This window comes from Lacerta agilis, chromosome 16 (assembly GCF_009819535.1).
Source record: "Lacerta agilis isolate rLacAgi1 chromosome 16, rLacAgi1.pri, whole genome shotgun sequence".
Lineage (NCBI taxonomy): Eukaryota > Metazoa > Chordata > Lepidosauria > Squamata > Lacertidae > Lacerta > Lacerta agilis.
In genome coordinates, this window is record NC_046327.1 from 5,601,434 (window position 1) to 5,627,874 (window position 26,441).

The following is a 26,441-nucleotide window of genomic DNA, read 5'->3' on the forward strand; positions in this document are numbered from 1 at the left end:
AAAAAGCTCTCAACAATTTTGGTGGTTTAAAAAAAAAAAGGTCGGGAATTTTAGTTTTTGAAATATGGCAACCCTACCTGAGCACCAGATTAAATATATATATATATATATATGTGTGTGTGTGTGTGTGTGTGTGTGTGTCCTGTATTTTGCCATACTAACCCTACCCAACTGGAAACAAAATAAAAAAAAATCCTTCCAGTAGCATTTTAGAGATCAACTAAGTCTTAATACTTCTATAATTCCAAGTCCCGCCTCAAGGGAGGGGGGTGAAATGCACTGGCACGCACGCGCACAAGACTCGTTCCTCTTCGCATGCGCCAAAGTGGCGGGGGGAGGGGGAGGGGGAGGCGAAAGCTTCGCGAACATCTCGCGATGGAATACGGGAGCTTGAGGGAAGAAGAAAAAGCCGCGCTCGGCTTGGTGCCAGAGCGACTGCGCGGAGGGAGCGGCGCCGCGGGTTGGCTGGCGCGGTTGCTAAGTTACGGCTTGCCCTCGAGCGCGCGGAGAGGAGTTCGTGGAGGGGAGGAAACCGTTAAATTAACGGGTCTCGTTTGTCCACTGCGCGTGCGCGCGGGGAAGGGTCAGGTAAGAGGAGCGGCGCAGGCTGAAGCGCGGATGCGGGAGTGCCGACCCTCACGACCCCCGTACGTGACATGCCTCTTCCCCTCCCACGATGGGCCCAAGTCCCGCCATTACTCAGAAGGAGGAAGGGAAATAGTGCATGGAATTTAAGGCTGAGGGTGGTGGGCGTCACGTGTGAACGCTCACCTGCGCGACACGCGTCGTCGCAAAGTGGGGGGAAAACAAGCGCCCACTCAGCCCTCCTCAAAGGAGTCTTTCTCTTAAGGGGTGGATTAACGTTTGGTAACATTTCTGGAGAGTATGGGATCGAGCTGTCCTTAGTATGTTGTCGGCCCATTTCAGGATTAATAAAAAAATAAAACACAAAATCAGGTTTGGTTTACAGAGGTTTTGCATTCTCTTCATGCCTATATTAGAGATACCCACAACATGTGTTCCTGTCGAAATAGTGCCTAGGTGGGGTGGGGGGAGCTGCCCCTCATCAATAAAAATACTTAACTGAGGTTTTCCCCCTCCCCCCAAAAAAACCAAAAGCCTGCCCCCCCCCCAACAAAAATCCTGGCTATACCCATGAAACAATGACTTGCATGTTTTCATCAATTGTGAGTGCTTTGTTTTAAGATACTGTACTGTGTTCCCTGGTTTCACCCCCTATTGTAATTTCATATATGTAATCACAACTGCAGAGTTGGAAGGGGTCACAAGGGTCATCCAGTCCAACCCCTTGCAGGGCTGGAATCTTTGGCCCAAATTAAGATTGAACTCATGACCCTGAGATTAAGAGTTTCAAGCTCTACCAACTGAGCTGTCCCAGACCCATGTCTTTTATTTTCTTAATCTCAACTACATAGGTCCAAGTTCTTTAGACTTTGCTCCATCATGAAATGGAAGGCAGCATACCTAAGATTCATAGATTATCTCTCACTCAAATATTGACTGGACCATAACACCTGTAGTTTTAGCAGGCTTGGTTCACCATGAGATTTCATACCATGCCCAGGGACTGCAGGCGGAGAAATTGTATTTTGATCTTCTGGCTACTGGGCAGGGCTGGCTCCTAAATAATGATGGTGCATATGCATATGCATTTTATTTTATTTTTAGTCCTACCCCCTACTGAAGACCTAATTCTAAACACGCATTTGATTCCCTAGTCACTATGTTAAAGATAGCTGTCCTAATGGGCATATAGCATTATGATTCCAATTAAAAAGCTAAAGAAAACTATTACTTGTTTTATTTAAAATAATTTTATTTATCAGTGTCTTAAAAGTTCTCTTTTAATACAGAATGCACATTTAGAGAATTCTAGTATGTAACGTATGTTTGTTTCTAAAGAGAAATTTGAAGAAAAGAGAAAAAAAATGGCAAGTAATCACAAGCCTCCTACAGCCCGCCCGTCTTCAAGAACAGGGCTAGGCCTGGGAGCCAGACCGCCCTCATCCTCACTACGGCCTCCATCCGCAGCTCTACTTGGAGGAGGAGTAAGTTAAAATTAATCTTTTTTAAAACCTTCTCTGTTTGACAGGTGATACAGTTTCATTAAAGAGTTTATCTTAATTTTTTGATTCCTAAACTAGAGCCTTTTCTCTCCAGAGCAGATTATTTTGTTACTGTTTTTAACACAGTGTCTCCAGACTTCATAATATACCTTGTGTATATTGTTTAACATAAGGGATTATGTAACACAAAGGGATAGGTGTCTGCTCCAAGGATCTTATCATCTAAACGTAGCAGCTAAAAACCAGTCTATTTTCCCAGGTTTTTGGCATTTTATTTTCCTATTCATCACCACTGCTTTTTGTGTCTCTCGCTCCCTTTCCTTTTCCTCTTAGTTTATAAGCTTGTAGGCAGGGCTTCTGTGTTTGGATGCTCGACGTGCTTATTGATAGTTTTATCTTGTTATTAATTGCTACAACAATGGCTTGGATCCTAACATGCATGTGATAGAATCCTTATGGTTAGTGGTAGCAGAATTGCAGAGGAGCAGAAGGGTTACTCTTTCTCCATCCTCAACTTCTTTGCTTCAAATTGCAGCACCAGCCACTTTATCCCTTTTCAGGTTTTCAAAATCACCTTCTTCCTGAAGCTGCTTTTATTTTACAAAAAAAATTGTGGGGTCCTATTAGGTATATGAGAGTCTTTAGGGTGAAGCTGTTAAACTAGGACCTTTGAGACCAGGATTCAAATCCTCAGTCAGCTGCAAAACTTTACTGGCTGACCTTGGGCCACTTATGCACTCTCACTCTAACCTACCTCACAGGGTTTTTGTGAGGATAAAATGGGAAGGAGGACTGTCACCACCTCGAGCTCCTAGGAGGAAAGGTGGAATATAAATGTAACCAAAAATGTGTGTGTCATGTCATTTGGTTTCATTTAAATCTCAAGACCTCGGCCTGCTGATTGATAAGTAGATAGACTAGTTTTCTGTTCCTCGGAATGGCTGCATTCATTATTTTTTCTACCGATTCTGTTTTCTTTGTTAGATCCCTCCAGGAACATCAAGACCTGGTACACGTGGTGGATCCATAGGTACTGGTGTGGTTTTGTCCTCCCAGATTAAGGTTGCAGACCGTCCAGTGACACAACAAGGGCTGAGTGGAATGAAAACTGGAATGAAAGGTATTTTAAGATATGAAGGCATACAAACATTGAATAAGTTAGTCTTGTTCCTGTGATTATAAGGGGAAACAGAGCAATACACTTTAAAGTGGTTTTGGCCTCATAGAGACATGAAATGTGTCGGAATTTAGGACACAGCAAAGCAATATTTTTTAATCAAATCTCCATCCTGATGTAAGGGCAGAACTGAGCCAGCATCTGTGAAATCTCAGGTAGAACTTGGAAAGATGGAATAGCACCAAAAGCTTTGAACCTAGACAGGTCCTATACTGTTCAGAGCATATGACATTACATCATGGATCATTTAAGAGAATTATGTACATTACATTATTTACAGAGGATTTATTTATTTATTTATTTATTTATTTATTTATTTATTTAAGCCTCTTTGTGATTTTATCACCTTGCATGAAAACAACCACTGGATTCTTTATTAATACAACTGTTTCTCATTGTACTGTGGTGTCAGGTAACAATTTGACACTTGTTATTTGTTAGGTCCACAGAGACAAATTATGGATAAATCCTATTACCTGGGAGTGCTCAGGTATGTGAAAGTTATTTGTCACCAGTGTTTGTGTTGTTTTTATATGATTGTGTCAATTAATCACTGCCAATAAGGCTGTACAGTGATTAATTGGCTGTCTCATTGATCTTGCCTAGCTTGCAGTGCTTGACAGGGATGAGAGAGGTTTCTTAGCTCATGCCTCCCTAGAGCTTCCTCCTTTCATAGTCCAGCTGGCCCATTTTTCCTGCACTCAGCACAGGTATAGAGGGTTGGCCTATGTTTTGTTTTGTTTTGTGCTTGTCTTATCCCACTGCCTTCCCTACTGTTTGTACCAAATGCAGGCCTTCCCTTCTATTTCTTTCCTGTTTGCTGGAGTAGATACTTGTGACCAGTGTCCAACTGGCTTCCTTTGCTTTACTGGGAACCTCACTGCTTCCAGTCACCCAGCTGTGCTCCACACAATCTGACTCGGAATCAGCACAGGGTTAAAAATACTTTTTGAAGATGAGGCGAAAGAGATTTGTGTAGAACTTTCTACCTTCAGAAGTGCTCAACAACGGAAAGGCCAGGTCACTAAGCAGATTAATACAGTTGTACCTTGTTTCCTGAATGCCCTGGAACTCGGACGTTTTGGCTCTCGAACGCCGCAACCCCAGAAGTGATTGTTACGGTTTGTGAACGTTCTTTTGGAACCCGGACATCCAACTGGGCTTCCGGCATTTGGTTTTTGAACATTTTGAAAGTCAAATGGACTTCCGGAACAGATTCTGTTCAACTTCCAAGGTACGACTGTACTTAATTGGCAAGTTGTCAATAGCAGGTCAAGTGTAAACACAGATTCTAAAATATTAGGGTTGGCTTCAGCTAATGAGACCATCAGCAAAAGCCCACACAAGGACTTCCACTTGTGCTTTGGGGTTCCCCCCCTCCTCTCTTGTGCCCCCCACAACAAATAGATCTATTGTAGAAAACAACCATACTAATCACTGTGTAAGGTAAAGGGACCCCTGACCATTAGGTCCAGTCGCGGACGACTCTGAGGTTGCTTCCTGGTCATGTGGCCAGCATGACTAAGCTGCTTCTGGCAAACCAGAGCAGCACACGGAAAAGCCGTTTACCTTCCCGCTGGAGCGGTACCTATTTATCTACTTGCACTTCGTGCTTTCGAACTGCTAGGTTGGCAGGAGCTGGGACCGAGCAACGGGAGCTCACCCCACCATGGGGATTCGAACCACCGACCTTCTGATCGGCAAGCCCTAGGCTCTGTGGTTTAACCCACAGCGCCACCCGCGTCCCTTATAGGTGCCCTTAGAAGCCAGTTAAATTGTCCCTCTGTCAGCTTCCAAAGGACTGGTACATAATTCAATAAAACACTGACACGTGCAAATCTGAAGAGGTGTCCAAAAGAATATTTATGTGGCAGATGACCTTGGACCCAAAGACTGTGGCATTAGAACAGGACTAAAGACAGCTGGGAGGAGGGACGGACGACAATAAAAACTTATCAGAAGATGAAGAGCTTTAAGCCCTTGAGAAATTTTATTTAGTAAGACTCAGTCTATTTGGGTTCTCCTCTCGCTTTCTCTCTGTTCTATTTTTTCTTTCTTATTTAACAAAAAGTACTCTATAACAAATAAAGTTAATAATGGATATAAAGATTATGACTTGGAATATCAATGGTCTAAATGAAAAAAAGAAAAGAAATAAAGTAGAGCACATACTCGGCAAACAGAAATTAGACTTAATATGCTTACAGGAGACGCACATCCAAAAGCAACACACTAGAGTCCTCTGCAATAAAAAATTAGGGATAGATTTTGTATCTTCAAATAAATCTAAAAAAAATGGAGTTGTAATTTATGTAAAACCATACTTGGACCCAAAATTGATTTATACCGATCCACAGGGGAGGGTTGTGATTGTGGAAATATCAGTAAAAGGGGAAAGAATTAAGGTGATTGGTTTCTACGCACCAAATGAAAAAAAAAGTGAATTCTATCAAAAGCTGTCTAAACAACTAGACGTTTGTATAGGAGAAAAGATTATTTTGTTAGGAGATCAAAATGGGGTAGTGAATCCGGAATTAGACAGATCTGTAAAGACAGCCAAAAGAAAACAATTAAAATTACCAACAACTTTTTTTCAGTTGATAGACTTATTAAATCTGGAGGATGCATGGAGAACCAAAAACCCGTGGAATAAAGACTATACGTACTTTTCATACCCAAATAACTCGGCAGGAAGGATTGACGCCATTTGGCTAACAAAAGATTTAATAACAAAAATATCTAAAACAGAAATCCAACCAAAAACCATCTCTGATCACAACCCAGTGCAGGTAAATTTATCATGCGGGTCAAGAAAAACTACAAGGTGGAGATTAAATGAATTAATACTGAAAGATGAAAAAATAATTGATAAGGCCAGAGTGACGTTAAAAGAGTTCTTTGATTTCAATTTAAACAAGGGTACAGATGCAAATACGGTCTGGGATACCAGCAAGGCGGTCATCCGTGGCTTTTTCATTCAACAAAGTATAATCCTAAGGAAACAAAAAGAGAAAAAGAAGCAAGATTTGATGGAAAGTATTAAGAAGAGGGAGACTGAACTATATGAGAAACCAAATAATTTTCAAGTTAAGAAAGAGATAAAGATGTTGCAATCTCAATACTCAATGCTATTAAATGAAGAGATAGAGGTGAAATTAAGGTATTTAAAGCAAAGATATTTTGAGTATGCAAATAAACCGGGGAAACTTTTGGCCTGGCAATTAAAAAAGAAAGAGGCAGAGAGATTGGTAAGCAGAATAAAAGTAGGGGAAGAGAAAATAGTGAACCCTAATGAAATAGAAAAGAGATTTGCCCAATTTTATAGAGATTTATATAGGGAAGGTAATGAGACGGGTGAAGAAGTAACTGATTATTTAAGAAAAAACTGCCTGCCAAAATTAACTAAAGAGCAAAGAGAAAGTCTAAATGGCCCAGTAACACCATATGAAATCCAAATAGCAATTAAAAAGGCGAAATTAGGAAAGTCACCAGGGCCGGACGGCTTATCAGCAGTATATTATAAGAAATTTGAAGATATTTTGAGTGAGCCATTAAAGAACATCATGAATAATATTCTAAAGGAGGGAACTATGCCGGACTCTTGGAAACATAGCTATATAGTATTAATCCCAAAACAAGGTGGGGACCCTGAATTAATGAGTAACTTCAGACCGATCGCACTCCTCAATAATGATTACAAATTATACGCAAATGTATTAGCAGAAAGATTAAAAAAGATATTGCAGTCTGTGATACACGAAGACCAGGCCGGATTCCTACCAGGGAGGCATATGTTTATGAATACTAGAAACATTATCAACCTGCTGGAATATTTGGAATTAGAAATCAATAAAGAAGCGGCCTTTATGGCGATAGATGCTGAAAAAGCCTTCGACAGGGTTTCCTGGAGGTTTATGATAAGAGCTCTAGAACAAATGGAATTTGGAGATCAGTTTGTAAAAGGAATAGAAGCCATTTATTCAAATCAGACAGCGAAGATCATAATAAACGGAAACTTGACGCAGGAATGCGAAATAAAAAAAGGGGTCAGACAAGGGTGCCCACTCTCCCCACTAATTTTTATTCTAACGCTCGAAATCTTATGTAAGCAAATTCGGGAAGAGAATGAAATAAAAGGAATAACGCTCGGGAAGAGTAGTTACAAACTTAGGGCTTTTGCGGATGATCTCATAATTACAACGGAACAACCAATTAAGAGTCTGACAAAGGCATTGGAGTTAATTCGAGAGTATGGCAAGGTTTCAGGCCTGAGGTTGAATTTAAATAAGACTAAACTATTAGTTAAAAATCTTCCAATGGCTCAGAGAGACGAATTAGAAAAAATAACACAGATAAAGATCTACCCAAAAATAAAATACTTAGGATTAACAATAACAGCAAAAAACATAAATCTGTACAATGACAACTACTCCAAATATTGGAACGAAATCAAAAAGCAATTGGAGATGTGGAACAAACTAAATCTTTCACTGTTGGGACGCATTGCAGCTATAAAAATGAATGTTTTGCCAAAGTTTCTCTTTTTATTCCAAACTATGCCAATCTTAGGAAAAATCAATAATATAGACAAGTGGCAAAAAGAAATCTCCAAATTTATCTGGAATGGCAAAAGACCTCGAATAAAACACAAGATAATGATAAATACTGTAGAAAAAGGAGGACTGGGCCTTCCGGACCTTAAGATATATTATGAAGCTGCCTGTTTTATGTGGCTTAAAGAATGGTGTATACTCCGTAATTGGAGAACATTAGATTTGGAGGGCCACGATTTGCGTTTCGGATGGCATGCGTATTTAAACTATGGCAAAACAAAGGTGCACAGAGGCTTCTGTAACCACATAATAAGGAATGCGATATACACGGTGTGGGAAAAATATAAAAGATATATTGAGACAAGGGTACCAAAGTGGATCTCCCCCTTTGAGGCAGTGGCAATGAAACGAAAGAATAATGAAAAAGCAGAATGGATTACATACAATATGTTGCTAACAGAAAGAGGAGATGAATTGGTAGTAAAAAAATATGAGGAGATTAAAGAATATTTATCAAGTTGGCTGGATTACTTTCAAATAAACGAAATTTACAAACAAGACAAGAGGATTGGATTTGGGAAAGAGCCATCAAAATTCGAAAAAGAATGTTTAAATACCAACTATAAAATAATATCCCATATGTATAAGATATTGGTGGAACATGAGGTAATGGAGGAGACGGTAACTGCCTCAATGACAAAGTGGGCGCAGGATCTGGGCCACCCAATTATGTTTGAAGACTGGGAGAAATTTTGGCAGGTCAATCTAAAATTTACTGCAAACCAGATTATAAGGGAAAATATGTTGAAAATGGCCCATAGGTGGTACCTCACACCGGCTAGACTCTCAAAAATGCATAAATGTGTTGCAAATGTTTGTTGGAGATGTGGAGTGGAAAATGGAGATTTTATACATATGTGGTGGAGGTGCCGAAAAATTAAAGCATTTTGGGGGGAGATATATGATGAATTGAAAAAAATGATGCAAATTGTTTTCCCTAAAAAACCGGAGATGTTTCTATTGAGCATAATAGATAAAGAGATACCGAACAAATTCAAGGAAGTCTTCTTGTACGCAACTGCAGCGGCCCGTTTAGTAGTGGCAAAGGTTTGGAAACAGCAGGATGTACCAAGTGTCGTTGACTGGCAAGTTAAGCTACAAGAACTGGCCGAGATGGCTCTACTTACGAGCAATATTAGAGGAAAGTCTAAGCAGAGATTCATTGAAAAATGGGAATGTTACAAAAACTATGTGTTGAAATATAACAAAAGTTTTGTCAGTATGCCAGCTTTCGAGGAATAAGGGAAGAGAGGTAGGATAAAGGGAGATGGTGGAGTAAATAGATTTTAGAGAATGCATGGGATAGTAAATATAAGATAAAGTGCGATGTCGTAAGCACTCAAATTGAATCTCTGTTAAAGCAAGGGGATTTACCAGGAAGTTGGACACAAGGGTTCATATGTATGTGTAGGTATATGTATGTATATGTGTATGTATGTAGGTATGTATGTATACATATATGTATATGTAGGTGGGTATATTTGCTGTTTTTTTTTTCCTTTTTTTTTTCCTTTTTCTTTTCTTTTTCCTTTCCTTTTTTTTTCTTTTTTTCTTTTTTTCTTTCTTTTTTTTCTTTTTTTTATTGTTTTCCTTTGGTTTACTTTCTCCTCTTCCTTCCCCCCCCCCTTTTTTTTTTTTTTACTTTTTCCTTTTCTTTCTTTTTTATCTCCTTTCTCCCCTTCTAATATAAAAGGAGGTGGCAAAAGGCAAAAGGTACAGAAGGATGATAAAGAGACATAAATAATCACTAAGTAAGGTTCCAGATTTTATTAAAATCTTGTGTTTGATGGAGTTGGTTTGGTAAATCAATGAATAAGATCTAAATGTATAGGCGATATGGATTGGTTACTTTGTCATTTGGGAATTTAGGGGGGAACAAGGTATTCTTTCGTTGTTTGTTAATAGGAATTTTTCTTTTGGTGTTTTTGGTTTGATGTGTTTATTAAGTTATTTCCTTATTTTTTACTATGTATCTGTCTATTTGTGTATGTCTTGTGTTTTTGCGGTTTAATAATAATAATAAAAAAAAAATATAAAATAAAAAAAAAAAGAACAGGACTAAATTATACTTAACATACGAACTATGTTTTCCTACAGGAGCAAAATAAATGAACTAACCACAGAAATTAACAAGCTTCAGAAAGAAATCGACATGTATAATCAGGAGAATTCTGTCTACCTATCATATGAAAAAAGGTGAGATAGATTGCACTTATTGTCATAGAATTGTAGAGTTGGAAGGGACCCTGAGGGTCTTTAAAAACTTTTGTGTTAATTAAAGTCAGTGGAATGATGTATACAAGTAAATTTGGATTGGAAACAGCAAGCTTGCAACCTACGTAGGGTTTACGTTCCAAGGATCGTGCCTAAAGTCAAAATTGCATATACACTGGTACCTCATTTTGAGTCCGCCTCGTCAAGCGTCCATTTTGTCGAACATCTGCAGCAAACCTGGAAGTACCAGAACGGGCTAAATCACGCATGCACAGAAGCGCAATCTGCTCCGCGTGTGTGCTCAGAGCAGCGCTTTGTTGTGCATCTTTTTTGTCTAGCGTCCGGGGCTCCGGAACGGATCCCAGTTGCAAAACAAGATACAACTGTAGTCAAAGCACCTTGGGTTCAATGGCAGGTGGGACTGCCAAAGTATTTATTTATTTATTTATTCATTCATTCATTCATTCATTTGCCCAGCACATAAAGCTGCATGCATACAAGTTAAATACATGTAAGTTGCAGGCTTACTGTATGTTAAAACTTGAGACTTGCTTTGAATACATTTTATCACATTAGCTATGTTGTATAGTAACTATTCTTTTCCTGTTCTCTTAGGGCAGAGGCTTTAGCTAGTGAGATCAAAGAGTTTCAAGGAGAACTAGCTGATTACAATATGGTATGTTATTGTTTATATTGCTAATAAATATATATATATATATACATTGAAAATACTGAATCTAATTTTGAATTCCAATTGCATAGATAATTACCTATAGATAATTCAGTGGGAATAAAACTAGCAATTAATTGGGTTTCCGTGTTGTTTTAGCTGGTGGATAAACTTAATACCAATACCGATATGGAGGAAGTAATGAATGACTATAACCTGGTGAGTATTAATTTTGTTTTATCACAGTATTAGTTTTGCCTGAATTGGTTATTGTTCAGCTTGGACTGCTGCTAACCAGTGATGTTCAATAGCTGCTGGAAAATGCTTGAAAAAAATGGTGATTGGTTCTCAAGATGAGTGTAACTGCATATACTGTTGGCCAAAACACATGTGTAGAATGACATTTTCAAAGTAGCATCTTAGTTAACATAGAAGGAAATGTAAAAAAAACACCCAACTCTTCCAAACATTGAATAGAAAGGACCTACAGTTAAATGGTAGTTCAAACAGAACGTAAGTGAAGTTTTTTTTTTAACCAGTGAAATGAGTAGTTGATATTAGCACATGGAAATTTTACTGATCAGCTGTTTGGGGGGGGGGAGCAAGAGCTGGCTTTGAACTGCCACCCCCACCCTCCAAGAACCCCTTTCGGCAAATCATCTTATCAGTGAGATGCTTGCAATTTATATGAAATTATTTGTGCTTGCAACTTCATCTGTTGCAGTCAGCGTCTGTAACTTCAAATTTGCCTGTGGCATACCTTGCTGTCATTACAGCACAGTACCTGGCAATGATCTTTTTATTTTCCCAGGTTGTTTAATCCTCTGAAAATTGCTGTTGTGGTGTTCGGTGTTTTTAATTCTGCTGACTGCTTTTAAAGCGCTCTTTTACTTTGTAATGTTTTAATGTTATTGTTTGAAAGTTTGTTTTATTTTTGTTGGCTGCCCTGAGAACCTGTTAAAAAGTGGGATAGAAATCAGATAAATAAAAATACCGTATTTTCCGGCGTATAAGACGACTGGGCGTATAAGACGACCCCCAACTTTTCCAGTTAAAATATAGAGTTTGAGATATCCTCAACCACAGATTCTCCACCCGGTGTATAAGACGACCCCCAACTTTTGAGAAGATTTTCCTGGATTAAAAAGTAGTTTTATATGCCAGAATATACAGTAAGTAAATTAATATTTGAGATCTGTTACTTCATTCAGCTATGCCAGGTGTGGGGGACCTTTAGCCTGCCATATGTTGCTGAACTACAAGTCCTATCGTCTCTCTCTACTGACAGTGCTTGCTGAGGCTAATGGGAGTTTGTAGTTCAGCAACATCTGCAGCACCAAAGCTGCCCCTGAGCTATATAAACCTTTTACCTATAGACACAGTCCAGCAATTATGCATGTAAATTAGTACAGACACATTTGAAACTGCCCTTAATTCTGATTTATGCTCCATTTTTCAAACATATTTTTAGGATCATGTATTTCTTAAAAATCAGTTTAAGACTGATCTATGGTGTATAAGCTATAGTAGCAAATTCAGTTGAATTAAAGACGTTGGTTCTAGAAACGGGAAATTTATTTGCTGTAGATATAGCAGAGCTATTCTCATGCTGTTGGTGGCTGTGTCTTTTTAATAGTTGAAGGCTCAAAATGACCGTGAAGCTCAGGGCATAGACATCATTTTTACAGAAAGACAAGCGTAAGTATATGAATTTTTTAAAATGAAACTGAAAAATAAACAAATGCATAGAAATGTTCTTTATTATGTTATAATGCCATTCATAGACCCCTGGCACTTGTCTGGTCTTTGTACTCAAGCAGTAGCAGGTTGTGCTGACCTTTCACACTTTAGATTTTTATTATTTATTGAATTTATATACTGCCCTATACCTGGAGGTCTTGAGTCGGTTCACAGAAAAGATCAACATAAAAACCACAATATATATAATCAAAATAAAAACAACAACCCAATAACACCCCCCCCAAAAAAGAACCACGTTTTAAAAGGACATAGGATGTCAATCAGATCAACTGAAGGTCTGGTTAAAAAGGAATGTTTTTGCCTGGTGCCTAAAGTTGTATAATGAAGGCACCAGGTGAACTTCCCTGGGGAGAGCATTCCACAGACGGGGAGCCACTGCAGAGAAGACCCGTTCTCATGTTGCCACTCTCCGGGCCTCTCGAGGAGGAGGCACACGAAGGAGGGCCTCAGAAGATGATCTCAGGGTCCGGGTAGGTTCATATGGAAAGAAGATGTTTTCTTCAGCTATTTCCAGTTGTAGTTACAGCAACAAATGCCATGTAAGTTGAGAAAAAAGTCTTATTTCAGTATCCATCAGATACTTTACCTTGATCCTAAGACGACTTTTAAAGGCAAATTATTTACTGTGCTTTGCAGAGTAGTTGGGCTGCATCCACAGCCCTGCTCAGGCTCATGGTGCCCACAATGGGTAGTCACGGTGGGTGGGGCTGTTGTGCGACAACAGTGAAAGCAGCATGAGGTCTAGCAGATACCTGGCTGACTCAGCCCTGTCCTCCCCCCCCCTCCGAACGCGCCGTTTCAAAACTTTCTGCTGTCGCCTACCCCATAAATAAATTACAACTTTCAGTCACAGGATTTTATAACATCCAATACATGAGGAAGTGATAACAAGTTTAACGCCCTTTCTTTCAGGAATCAGGGCATACTCATGGCGAAAGCACAAAGCCAGGCATGCAGTCTTCATAGCACATTTACTTTCAGGGATTTGTTTATTTATTTATTTATTGAATTTCTATACCGCAAGGTCCAGGTAGGTTCATATGGGGAAAGGTGAACCTTGAGGTATTGTGGTCCTGAGCTGTTCAATAATAACAATAACAATATATACTCTGCCCATCTAGCTGGGTTTCCCCAGCCACTCTGGGCGGCTCCCAACAGAATAATAAAAACACAATAAAACAACAAACATTCAAAACTACCCTAAACAGGGCTGCTTTCAGATGTCTTCTAAAAGTCAGATAGTTGTTTATTTCATTGACTTCTTTTTTTTATGAAGAATTTATTAGCATTTTCATAACACAACACCGACCCTAACCCACACCTACAAATACATAACAAATACAAATACATATATTGCCAGGATTCTTCTTCTTATTTATATACCTAAGGAAAAAAAAATTTATTTTCGAATCTTGACATTTGACTTCCCCTGCCTTTTCACCTTCGGTTTTAAAACTATATTTTACTTCCATAACAACTTTTCTCTAAAAAAACAAAACAAAGAATTTAACTTCCAATAAAAGTAACACCATTATCTTAATCTTCATGTTCTAGCTTAAATCTTACCAAAGTATTCTTATAAAATCTAAACTTATTTCTTCTGTCCTTTATCATGCTGCTATTAACATAAAATCTCAATATCTCCTTACTTAATCAAGATAGACTTACAATTAACAACCTTCACCCTCCGATTTCAGGTACCATAACAAGCCATTTAAATTTTACATTTAATACTTCACCCCACACCCCCTCTGTCCATTGTCTTTCTCTGTCTTTCGCAGGATCCAATCTTCCAGTTATCTTCTTTTCCCAAATGTCCCCAGATCCAGGCAGCATTCACAACAAACTTTGCATCGAGCTTCAGGATACACATCATCTCTTTTCTGGGCTCCTCCGCTTCTTTGTACCATACTTCTTCTTCTTGTAAATATCTTAATTCCTCGTCCCTTGCCCCCGAGCTCCCACCTCGGGGTCTGGATATTATAAATTTTACCGTTCCGGGACTGCCACCCCCAAAGAACGGTTCTTTTTCCCGGAGTCGCCCAGACATTTCAAACCATCCTTCAAGCATCCCTTCTAACTCTTTGCAAAGATTTCCTTCCATTGTGTAAAACTTTTGAAAAGCCTCCTCTGTGGAAAGTAGATTTTTTTTATTTATTATCCCACTCAAGACTTTCAATTTCCGATTAAGCAGTTCCAGCCTCAAGACAGTAAGCATTTCCTCATCCGTTAATCCAGAGTTCAACACAAGTTCAAACACAAAGTCCAGCATGTTGGGGGAGGGGGTGAGTGTCAAATTTCAGTTCCTGTCTCTTCCTCCCTTTGTTTCAATTGTTTCCCACATCAGTCCAAATTTTCCATCGCCATTTTTCTGAAGCCAGAGCGTAAAGACCAAAACTTTAAACGGAGATATTTTCTGCCCACTTAATCCCCAAAGGGAAATCTCAGCAGTCTCAATTTTCAAATTCCAGACACATTATATCCATTGTTGTAGCAGCAGTCACTTAAACTGGTTATTTTCTTTCCTTCTCCCGAAGGGAGGGAGGCAGGCTGCCTTTCCTCTTCCCCCCGGATCGTTCCAAAGGTTAAAAAGTCAGTCAAATACTCACGACCACCGGGTTCTTTCAAATCAATAATGACAGGTAGAACTTAGACGCTCATCTCGGGATTTGTCGCCGCATTAGCATCCCGGTTGGGGCATGTCCCCTACAGCCCGGCTCCGTCGTCCCTTCACCCCCACTCCCCCTTTACAGGGGGAGCAAGGGAAGGGTTCGGAGCCACAACGGGCACAGCCGGGGAGCCCAGGGTGCGGGACGCTCTTCCCGCACCCCACCGGAGCCCCGTTTTGCGGTAGCGGGGCTCCAACCCCCGGGATGGACTGGGCGCCTCGCAGCCGAAGCAGCCCACGACCACCCGCAATGGCGTCGCCGCCGGAAGTCTTTTATTTCATTGACTTCTGGTGAGAGGGTGTTCCACAGGGCGGGCGCCACTACCAAGAAGGCCCTCTGCCTGGTTCCCTAAAGCTTCACTTCTTGTAGTGAAGGAACCAGCAGAAGACCCTCGGAGGAGGACCTGAGTGTCCAGACGATGGGGGTGGAGACACTCCTTCAGGTATACTGGTCCGAGTCCGTTTAGGGCTTTAAAGGTCATCGCCAACACTTTGAATTGTGCTCAGAAATGTGCCGGGAGCCAATGTAGGTCTTTCAGGACTGGTGTTATATGATCTCGGCAGCCACTCCCAGTCACCAGTCTAGCTGCTGCTTTTAAGGCTTTAGTGGTCAAAGCCAGCACTTTGAATTGGGCCCAGAAATTAATTGGCAGGTGGGCCATGTGTGACATTATATTCTCAAACTGCCTTGCCCTAGTGAGCAACCTGACCGCACCAGCTGAAGTTTCTCAATGTGAGCACCCCCACAAATAATGTGTTAAAGGTAAAGGTACCCCTGACCATTAGCTCCAGTCGTGTCCGACTCTGGGGTTGTGGCGCTCATCTCGTGTTACTGGCTGAGGGATCCGGCATACAGCTTCCAAGTCATGTGGCCAGCATGACTAAGCTGCTTCTAGCGAACCAGAGCAGCACACGGAAACGTCATTCACCTTCCCGCCGGAGCGGTACCTATTTATCTACTTGCACTTTGACGTGCTTTAGAACTTCTAGGTGGACTGGAGCTGGGACCGAGCAACGGGAGCTCATCCCGTCGCGGGGATTCGAACCGCCGACCTTCTGATCAGCGAGCCCTAGGCTCTGTGGTTTAACCCACAGCACCACCCTTGTCCCTAAATAATGTGTTACAGTAATAATGTGCTACAGTAATCTAAACTAGAGGCTATCAGAGCATAGACAACAGAAGTTAGGCTATCCCTGTCCAGAGTGGGGCACAGCTGAGCCACCAGTTGAAGCTGATGGAACGCACTCGCTACCACAGAGGCCACCTGAACCTCAAGCGATTGCAGTGGATCCAGGAGTACTCCCAAGCTACATACCCACACCTTCAGAGGAAGTATAACCCCATCAAGAGCAGGCAACCTTCCAGCCATCCACTCTAGGGAACCCCCACTAATAAACAGATTGAGCTTCTGTTTATTAGCTCTCATCCAGACCATTGCTGGGGCAAGACAATGTTCCAGGGCATCCACACCGGCAGATGCAAAGGAGAAGTACAGCTGTATGTCAGCAGCATATTGCTGACAACAGATTCCAGGCTTCTAGATGACCCTGCTCAGTGATTTCGTGTAGATGTTAAACAGCATAAGGGGTAAAATGTACAACAAACAGTCTGTTTTAAATAAATAAAAATTCAGCTCACCATCACAAACCCCAGAAGTAGCATATAGGATAAAACCTTTAATTTAACATTGAATCCCGAGGAACCCCAAATTGAAGGCTCCATGGGACCAAAGAACACTCCTCCAACATCACCCTCTGGAAACAACCATCCAGTTGGGACTAAAACTGGCACAGAGCGGTGCCACCCACCCCTAACACAGACAGCCACTCTAGAAGGGTACCCATGGTATCAACCTGTTTTTCTGAGTTTTTTGTTCATTTAAAAGTGCAAACAAGCCTTTTTATTTATTTTATTTATCTTATATCGGTCATAGTTATGTAGTGCAACAAAAGCGAAACTCAGTTTCTGTTAATTAGAATTATTTTAATTAGTTACATATTTCTGGATGTTCAGACACAGAAGATGTTATTTCTTCTTCATTGATGGTCAGATTCTAAACTCCCAGGGCATGCCTCTTTAATGATTTGTGCAATGACTTCCTTAGCATGCCAGACCCTTGTTTTGCCTGTTTTTAAATATACAGCCATTCCTCGGGAAGTCGAACAGAATTCGTTCCCGAAGTCCGTTCGACTTCTGAAATGTTTGGAAACCAAGGCGCAGCTTCTGGTTGGTTTCCAATTGTGCAGGCGCGCTGGAAACAATAGCAGAAGCCGCACTGGCATCCAAAAAAATGTTGGGAAACTGGAACACTCACTTCCGGTTTTTGATCATTTGGGAGCCGGAACCTTTGAGTCTCAAGGCGTTTGGGATCCGAGGTACGACTGTATAGGGCTATATTTCTCTTTCAGGTACCCAAACAAAATGCCCTGATTTACATACAAAAAAAAAACCCTTGATCCTCCAACACCATTTCACCAGTGTAGTGGTTTTTTGTAATGATGACAAGATTAAATAATGCATATTTTGATTAATCACAAGCAGCAACAGTTAGGTTTTTTTTTTAGCCCATTGCTTTATAGAGCTACAAATACGACAGCCCTTTGCACATATTTCAGAACAGGGCAGAGAGATTCAGACTGCAACATTCATAGTAACTCTTCATGTATCAATATATTTGTCTTCAATAAATCCATCTTCTTCTGGAACAAATGAATGAAATTGTTCAAAAACCACAACCGATTCTTCTTCATTGGTACCTGGTGTATTTGGGAATGTGCAGTTATGAGATGTGAAAGTTTCTTCAAACATCTCTGGTTCGTCTTCCTCCAAACGACTATGATTATAGCTAATCAAATATCGGTACCATACTGGGAATTTGATGACCATACCAATCAGCAATGAAATGCTGATAACAACAACCAGAACACCAATCAGAAAGGTCCAACTTTTGCCAGGACGATGAACATCCACACCTTAAAATAAATCAAACATTGTTTTAATACTTTTCAGTATAAAATAAACTCTTACCCCATTTTTCCTCATAAGGTTACCTTTCAGAAGTTATCAAGTAACTTCCCTCTCTCCATAGAAAAAAAATGAGATGGAGCTAGACTCCTTCCATTCACAGAAGTGAGTTAAATCCAGCAGAGGTTCCTACTCTGCAAATTGGCTGCTTCTGTGGGCAGAAGGGGCATAGGTGATTTTTGCAAAATCCCATCCCCACTGCAACCCCTGGTACAACCCCCTATACAGTGGTGCCCCGCTAGACGAATGCCTCGCTAGACAAAAAACTCGCTAGACGAATGGCATTCGTCTAGCGGAAGCTGCCCCACAAGACGAAAAATTCAATGGGGCTGCTTCGCAAGACGGGAAAAAAATGTTGTTTTTAGCGCGAAAACCTTCGTGCTCCATTGCCGCTTCGCTAGACGAATAATTCGCTCTACGAAAAAACTCGTAGAACGAATTATTTTCGTCTAGCGGGGCGCCACTGTACTGTTTCTCAGGGTTCCCTAACCTTCCATATCAGCTATTCAGTGGTAAAAGGAGCTGCAGGGGGGAAAGAGTATGCAAAAGTCACTTTGCACTTCAATCCTCTGAAGAATCAAGTTTTTGGTTTTGCAATTCCTACACCTCCGATGCCAACACATCATCTTTAGGACATTTGACTATTAGCCTTTTTAAAGGAGTGTTTTAGTAAAGTTTGGCACTTGACTGAACATATTTTAGTAGTTGCTCTGTTAAAGAGTCCTGCAGGCATCTGTCATTAACATAATCATGGGAATTCAACTGGCACAGTTAAATGGACATGCTGTGTGCTTGGATCCCAGGTACCTGCCTCATTCCAGGTCTAGTTATGTCTGTGACTAGTGACCTCAGATAAGCATATTCATCGAAATCAGTGGAAGAATTCATCAAGGTTAATGAGGCCCTGGGCAAATATCTTGAATTAGATCAGCTGAGGTCTAGCTGCACCAGAAACAAGTTTAACAAAAGAATTTGAACTTTGTGCTCCCAATGACGTATGATTGTTAATCTGAGGTTTACCAATATGCATAAAAAAACTAGAAAAGGCTATATTGCAGTTATATATAGTCATCATAAGTTTAAGCATATTGCATGTTTTAAAAGACAATTCAAAAGCTATTTTCATAATACATCTAATATTAACAATATATATGCTAAATATTCTAATTTATATGAGGATAGCATAGAGACTGGAGTCTATAAACCAAGCCATGGACTGGCTCCTTGTTTAATTTTGCTTAAAATAATGTTTTATATCATGTTATATAAAAATAATGTTCTTCCTTCCACCAGCAGGATCCCTCTGCTGGGTCAAAAGCTATCCATGAACAGAGGAAGCCCTGCTTTTAGCAGACAGCTAAATTTGGATTCAATACGCATTTGCTTTAAATTCTGTATCAGTCCAATAAATGATCTTCAGTATTGTTTCTGAAATGCATGGCTTCTATAGCCATATGGGCGCTGCCAGTACAGTGGTACCTCTAGTTGTGGACTTAATCCATTTCGGGGAGCCATTCACACCCCGAAAAGTCCGCAACTGGAGCGCCTCTTCTGCACATGTGTGCGGTGCGATTGAGCACTTATGCGCATGCACACGGTGCAATTGAGCTCTTATGCGCATGCGCACAACGCAATTGAGCACTTGTGCGCATGTGCAAAGCACGCAGAATGTTTCTGCACATGCGCATAGGCCGAAAACCTAGAAGTAAACACTTCCGGGTTTGCCACGTTCTTAACTTGAAAAAACACAACCTGAAGCGGCTGTAACCCAAGGTATGACTGTAAATTAAACTGAAATATACCTGACTTGAGCATTTTCCCAATTGTACCATTACGCGGAGATAGACTATCATTATTAGGATTAAGAGAAGTGAAAGATACGGTGGCTGCTTCAGTAGTCATCTCTCTTTTCTCACACTTAGCTATAATTGCTGTCTTGATAGGATGGTTTTCCAGGCTGTTTGGAGACATACACACAGTACCGTTCTCATTTTCTGTAAATATAAACATTTCAAAAAGATTAAAGTTTTTGGTCTGCGCTGACCTTAAAAACAACTTCAGATAGTATAGTTTAGAACTTTAAAAATAATCCACGAGAACATCTAGTGTGATAGGGTTGCCAGAGGCAAATATATTATTTCCAACAATTATTCATTCCATGAAAATATTCCTGGGCATAAAATACATGAATATATTCAGTATTACCTATTATACTCTCAGGCAGTTTTGACTGTGCTATTCATCTGTTTAATAGGAGTCTTAAGGCTGGGAGTAAGTTGCATTGAGCCTAGGGCTTGCCGATCAGAAGGTCGGCGGTTCGAATCCCCGCAATGACGGGGTGAGCTCCCGTTGCTCGGTCCCTGCTCCTGCCAACCTAGCAGTTCGAAAGCACATCAAAGTGCAAGTAGATAAATAGGTATTGCTCCGGCAGGAAGGTAAACAGTGTTTCCGTGCGCTGCTCTGGTTTCGCCAGAAGCGGCTTAGTCATGCTGGCCACATGACCCGGAAAAACTGTCTGCAGACAAATGCCAGCTCCCTCGGCCTATAGAGCGAGATGAGCACGCAACCAGAGTCGTCCGCAACTGGACCTAACGGTCAGGGGTACCTTTACCTTTACCTTTTAAGTTGCCTTGAACTCAGTGGGATTAATTCTTTGTAGGTGCATATAAGATTGCACTGTTATTTTTTCTGAAACCACATTACTTAACAGATTTCTAGTTCATAGGGCAAACGTCTCTCTTTTTCTATACAAAATCTATTGGATGAATAGGCAATTTTCAGACATGACCTTTTCAAATGCCATCTTAATGTATGTGCTCGACATTTAGTTCATATTTTATCTTTTCGGTGTGCTTTTTATTGACAACTCCTTTTAGTATTTTTGGCTCTCGGTCTAAAGGAATTCATATCTAAAAAGTAAAAGATGTGAGGATAGCTAAATTCATATGTCAACGGAGTACACTTAGTCCTCCTGAAATGGAAATCACGTAGATAAAAACATCAATACATTTTTTGATACTTACCCATGTTTACTTTAGTGGTCTTCAGCCAACTCTGTAAACTAAGGAGATCACATGAACAATCCCATGGATTTCCAATTAATGTGATTCCGGTTAAATTAAGGGATACTTCTGCCTCAAAATATCTCATAAGGTTATTTTTTAGGTTTAAGACCATCAAGCTCTTTAGCAATACAAACACACTGGAATCTAATTGCACAATTCTGTTATTCTGTAGGTGCAAACTCCTTAGTTTATTTAAACCAGCAAATGCTGCTTGTTCAACTGTACTGATAGAATTATTGCTGACATCTAGAACTGTTAATTTTGAAAGTTTGTCAAAGGTAAAATTACGGAGAATAGAAATGGAATTGTGGCTTAGGTATAATTCTGTAATATTCATGTACTTTTGAAGATTTGTGGTATCACTTTCATTTAAAGTGATGCAGTTGTAATTGAGAACTAGTATAGTAACATTTTTGTCTAGGCTAGGAGGAACAGAAGTATAGTTTTTTGCTGCTTCCACGCACTTAACCTGTTAAACAAGGAGAGAGAAAATGTTACAAATACAGATTGGGGAAGATTACCAGGATAAAACAGATAATATGTTCATCAAGCATAGGGTTATGAAAACTTTTCTAAAATATATTGATGTTATCATTTGTTATAAAGGAAAATTCTGCCCGGGTAATCTTCAGAAAGAAAACCAGAACAGGTGACATTGCAAAATACAATCCTATAACAACATTGAAAGTGTATCAACAATATAGAAACAAAAGCAGCGGCACAAAACAACTATATAAGCTGCAGCTGTTCAAATTTGTGGTCCTTCATATTAGAATCAGCTATATGATCAGTATGTGAAAGAAAATGACCATAAAAAGTAGTTCAGGCTGTAGGAAAACAGGCCTGCTCCTTTTTTGTTGAAATCTTGGGGCTCAAATATAAAACGTTGGAGCTAAACTCTTTTCTACAGTAGAATATTGAGCTTAGAAATCTGAAATACCTGAATCATTCAGGACCGAATATAAATGCTTTGGCAGAGAGTTGTAGGGCTAAAGGGAACTTTGATAAAATACCATCTATTTCTCCACCTTGCTCAATGCAAGGCACATCCCATACCAGCCTACAATGACCAGAACAAAACTCCTGGAATATTTCTTCCTGGTGCTAAGAAGGGAGTACCCTGAAATAACCTCCGTATTTTGCAGGTGATGAGAATCATAATATGATTGGTTAGGCACTGTATCCTGTGGGTTTTGGATCCTTCACATACTGTACTCTATCATATATTGTTGGCATCCGTCTGTCTCGAAAGACAATGGAGTGCGTCTCCAGGGGTGAAGTCAAATCACCGCCTTAGGGGCACCGAAGTGACCTCCCCGGGGCGCAAGCCTGGGCAGTATGTATGGAAGTCCTGGACTGCTCAGACAACAAGACCTCGCTGGTGTGGTCCAAAGGAAATCAGAGCAATACGCTTGTCACTAGCTTGGTGGCAGATGTTGCTGGAAGGAAGTACCATCCAACCATGTTAGGGGCTGCACTCCGGATTTGAGTAGGGTTTATCCACAAGCCTTCTCTTCTGAAGTTATCACGCAAGGCAGCGGAGGTCCTATCACATATATATGAATGTGATCATTTCTGCCACCCCACCCCAAAAGAAGAGTTAAAATAGCCTTAGACCGCACTCTTAAGTACGCATAGGAGTAAACTACCGTATTTTTCGCTCCATAAGACACACTTTTTTCCTCCTAAAAAGTAAGGGGAAATATCTGTGCGACTTATGGAGCGAGTGTTGGTCCCTGGAGCTGAATTGCCCAGGGGCCAAAAGAGGATCATGCTTTTTATTTTACAAAGAGAAAAGGGGGTGTTGAAAGGACCCCGCTCAGAAGCTGAGCAGCAAGAGATCGGGAGAGAGATAAGAGTCGCGGCTCCCTTTCAGCCCCGCCCTCCTTTGTTGAATGTGCTGCAGAGGGAGGTTGTTTGTTTCCCCAGCTACATGTGAGTGGCTGATTAGATTATCTGTCTGGAAATTGTAGAAAAGGCTCCCTTTCCTTTAGAAGCTGCAGAAATGTGAGTTGAACCCCATAAAAACAGAGCTTTTCCTCTTTGCTTTTCCCCCTTTGCAAAAGGAGCTTTGCTTTTCTCCCTTTGCAAAAAAAGCTGCAAAACTTTTAGCTGATCCTCAAAAAAACAGGGCTTTTAGAGGAGGAAAACCAGAAAAATATTTTTTTCCCTTGTTTCCTCCTCTAAAAACAAGGTGCGGCCTATGGTCCGGTGCGCCCTATGGAGCGGAAAAATACGGTACATCGAATACAATGTAGCTTTCTTCATAAAATACATGTAAAGGATCCAGCTGTTAACAGCTTCATAGGAAAAGTAGCCAAGTAGTAGTAGCAGCTTGATTTGGTTATAAAGCTTACCATTTGAGAAGCAGCAACTGGAAGTAAAAAGAGAGCTGCAACCAATGTCGGGAGCCAAGCAAGCTTCATATTCTGAACCTGTAGGTACACATTATCGCTTGAATAGCATTGAATCTCAATTTGATGATGAAAAAGAAGTTCACAAAGAACATCATAGTTGTGATTGCAAAGCTAAGTGAATCAACAGGATTTGTAGAACTGAGTAAAACATGGAAATGTAAACTATATATAGTTTGTGCTATGAAATCAGGCATCTGTCAATGTTCAAGAAATTATTTCACCTAGTGTTCTTTTTTTAAATAATTTTTTATTAAAATTTACAATTTAATATTCAACACATTTATCATATAAAAGAAAATAGAATAAAACAACCCCCCCCCCCCCATCCCATGATTTCACTCAACTTCTCCTTCTGGTTCTTTAACAGTTTGCTACTTCTGCTTAAATTTTCTCTTATTTTTCATCTTTCGGCTGAATTCTCTTACATTCTTAGCATTTTTATACCAAATTTTCTTCCAGTTACTTCTTACATTTAATTAATTTCTATATTGTCGTTTTTTAGCCTTTACTCTTGTTTACTCAGTGTTCAAACCCTGCTAGTAAGTCCATTTCTTTACAATATTTCTGTAAATACAGCATGAACGATTCCCAGTCTTTTTTAAAGTCTCTGTTGTCTTTGTCTATTTCACCTAGTGTTCTGATACTTTAAAAAAAAAACATAGCTGTGATCTGTTAAGGTGCTCTGTAGACATACAATAAATATTATCCAAGTACTGAAGTTCTTTCATCAGATGTCTTAATACTACTGCTATAGCTGTTACAAAATATTAAAGAAAGAAACTGCAACAACTATACAGTACTTCAAATACTTAGAATCTTTCTTCCTGCCCATCCTCCCTCCAGAGCTCTGAAATGGCGCTACGGATCAAGGCTACACAAGACATGAGCCATATCTATTGCACTGGTGCGAACTGCTTGGCCCTTCCCTGTAGGGAAAAGTTTGCAAATCTCAAAAGATAGAGAAAAGTACAGCCAGCAATATCTAGAAACATTGGGTCACCCAAACAAGTAATATCAGTAACCTTGCAAAACCCACACAAAAAAGTTGTAGTGTCTCTTGTGAAAACTTTCTCCTTTTAGTCCATGTATATATATATATACGGGTGAAACTCGAAAAATTAGAACATTATAGAAAGGTTCATTTCTTTCAGTAATTCAACTTAAAAGGTGAAACTAATATATGAGATAGATTCATGACATGCAAAGTAAGCTATGTCAAGCCTTTATTTGTTATAATTGTGATGATTATGGCGTAAAGCTGATGAGAACCCCAAATTAACAATTTCAACTTTGGGGTTTTCATCAGCTGCACACCATAATCATCACAATTATAACAAACAAAGGCTTGACATATCTCGCTTTGCATGTCATGAGTCTATCTTGTATATTAAACTCCAGTAGCTAATGAAAACAATTGCTTACATAAATGGACTTTTCCACGATATTCTAATTTTTTGAGTTTCAGCTGTATATATTAAAATCTAGTAAAATTCTTCAGGGATTCACATTTATTTCTGAAGTTCCATTAAAGGCCCTCCATTATTTAAGAAGAATAAAACGGGCAGCTTTCCTGTTTAAACTGAGGGGAAACATTTGAAAAACGTTTTCCAAGCTTCCAAAGATGTCCCCTTGCAAAGCCATCGAGTGAATTCATACAGCTTTGAACCAATGTAGTATTTAAACCAAAATCTTAATAGTTGGATTGTGAAACAATGTAGTTTATTATACATTTGTTAATAAAACAAACAGCTATATGTTTGATAATACTAGCAGTTTACCCAATCTCTTACCTTCTTATTTTTTCTCCGGAACATCATATACATGTTTGCGTGTATCCTTGTGGATAAAAAAAGAAGAGTACAATGTTAACTTCACTTGGCTTCAACCTTTGTACCCTGTTAGCAAGCAGGTCGTTTAAAATAAGGAACTTCAGCAAAAGATTGACTTGGGTTCATATGTGACTTAATAAGCTTGTAACCAATAAGGAAGTTTTAGAATATGATCAGGTATCATGTTTATGACACGAAGTGAGGGAGAAAGAGCAAGTTTACCCACGGTTAGAGTTTCCAATAAAACAGGGTTGTATTGGAAACAGAGAGCCATGGATAGAAGTTTATTTTTTAGTCGGGTACAGTTACCAAATATCAGACATTATAAATATACAAAGTGCATATTAAAAGCGACAGCTAAAAGCCTTTACAGTTGTTAACACACTGCTCAGGGTGGAGGTGAGGTATAAGTTACATTCAAAGAATTAAAAATCACCATTAACATTTATATGTCACATGTATCATTCAATCAAAACCAGTGAGAGGAACTACTAAACATTTTGGATCAGTTCTGAATGATTCAGCTGTGACTATAGTTGCTCTGATTCCAGTTTAGGCTAACAAAGATTCAGTAACTTGAATCTGCCGGTTCAGCTCTGGTTCACGTGAGAAAGTATAAATATTCATATTACGATAGTGATTAGCCTGTGTGGTAGAGTGGGTGTGATCATTGTGATATTGTGCCCTAGTCTTCCTATGTCGTAGTTTTATCTTTTGGCAATGGCTTTGGCTAGTTTAAATAAATGAATAAATACAGTCGCACCTCAGAAGTTGAACGGAATCCGTTCCGGAAGTCCATTCAACTTCCAAAACATTTGGAAACCAAGGCGTGGCTTCCGATTGGCTGCAGGAAGCTCCGGAAGCCAATCAGAGGCCATGTCGGATGTTCGGATTCCAAAGAACGTTCGCAAACCG

At 39.9% G+C, this 26,441-nt stretch overlaps 2 protein-coding genes across 4 annotated transcripts in view; one reads left to right on the forward strand and one right to left on the reverse strand.

Moving 5' to 3' along the window:
- Positions 1-499: 499 nt before the first annotated feature.
- Positions 500-26,441, forward strand: part of IFT74 (intraflagellar transport 74) — a 52,495-nt gene continuing 26,553 nt past the window's right edge. The window contains exons 1-8 of one of the 3 annotated variants that reach the window (XM_033172947.1): positions 500-588; positions 1,924-2,069; positions 3,072-3,207; positions 3,706-3,754; positions 9,975-10,073; positions 10,707-10,767; positions 10,921-10,980; positions 12,398-12,459. In XM_033172947.1, the coding sequence (XP_033028838.1) occupies positions 1,950-2,069; positions 3,072-3,207; positions 3,706-3,754; positions 9,975-10,073; positions 10,707-10,767; positions 10,921-10,980; positions 12,398-12,459 (587 nt within the window). In that variant the 5' untranslated portion in view covers positions 500-588; positions 1,924-1,949. Of the gene's footprint in view, positions 648-1,884; positions 2,070-3,071; positions 3,208-3,705; positions 3,755-9,974; positions 10,074-10,706; positions 10,768-10,920; positions 10,981-12,397; positions 12,460-26,441 lie in introns of those variants that run through there. The other 2 variants (XM_033172946.1, XM_033172945.1) reach the window with 2 other exon arrangements.
- LRRC19 (leucine rich repeat containing 19) lies at positions 17,747-25,607 on the reverse strand. The gene is made up of 5 exons (XM_033172948.1): positions 25,488-25,607; positions 23,638-23,715; positions 21,239-21,749; positions 20,018-20,209; positions 17,747-18,163 (listed from the first exon to the last, which is right to left on the reverse strand). Exons 1-5 carry the CDS (start codon positions 25,518-25,520, stop codon positions 17,850-17,852), a joined length of 1,128 nt encoding a protein of 375 aa, XP_033028839.1. The 5' UTR covers positions 25,521-25,607; the 3' UTR covers positions 17,747-17,849.

Excerpts from the sequence above, each read along its gene's own strand:
- LRRC19 (XM_033172948.1), bottom strand. The coding sequence starts at position 25,520 with ATGTATATGATGTTCCGGAGAAAAAATAAGAAG. Across the intron at positions 21,750-23,637 it reads CAGTTGCTGCTTCTCAAATG|GTTAAGTGCGTGGAAGCAGC; the intron begins GTAAGCTTTATA and ends CTTGTTTAACAG. Across the intron at positions 18,164-20,017 it reads TGGGAAAATGCTCAAGTCAG|GTGTGGATGTTCATCGTCCT; the intron begins GTATATTTCAGT and ends ATTTATTTTAAG.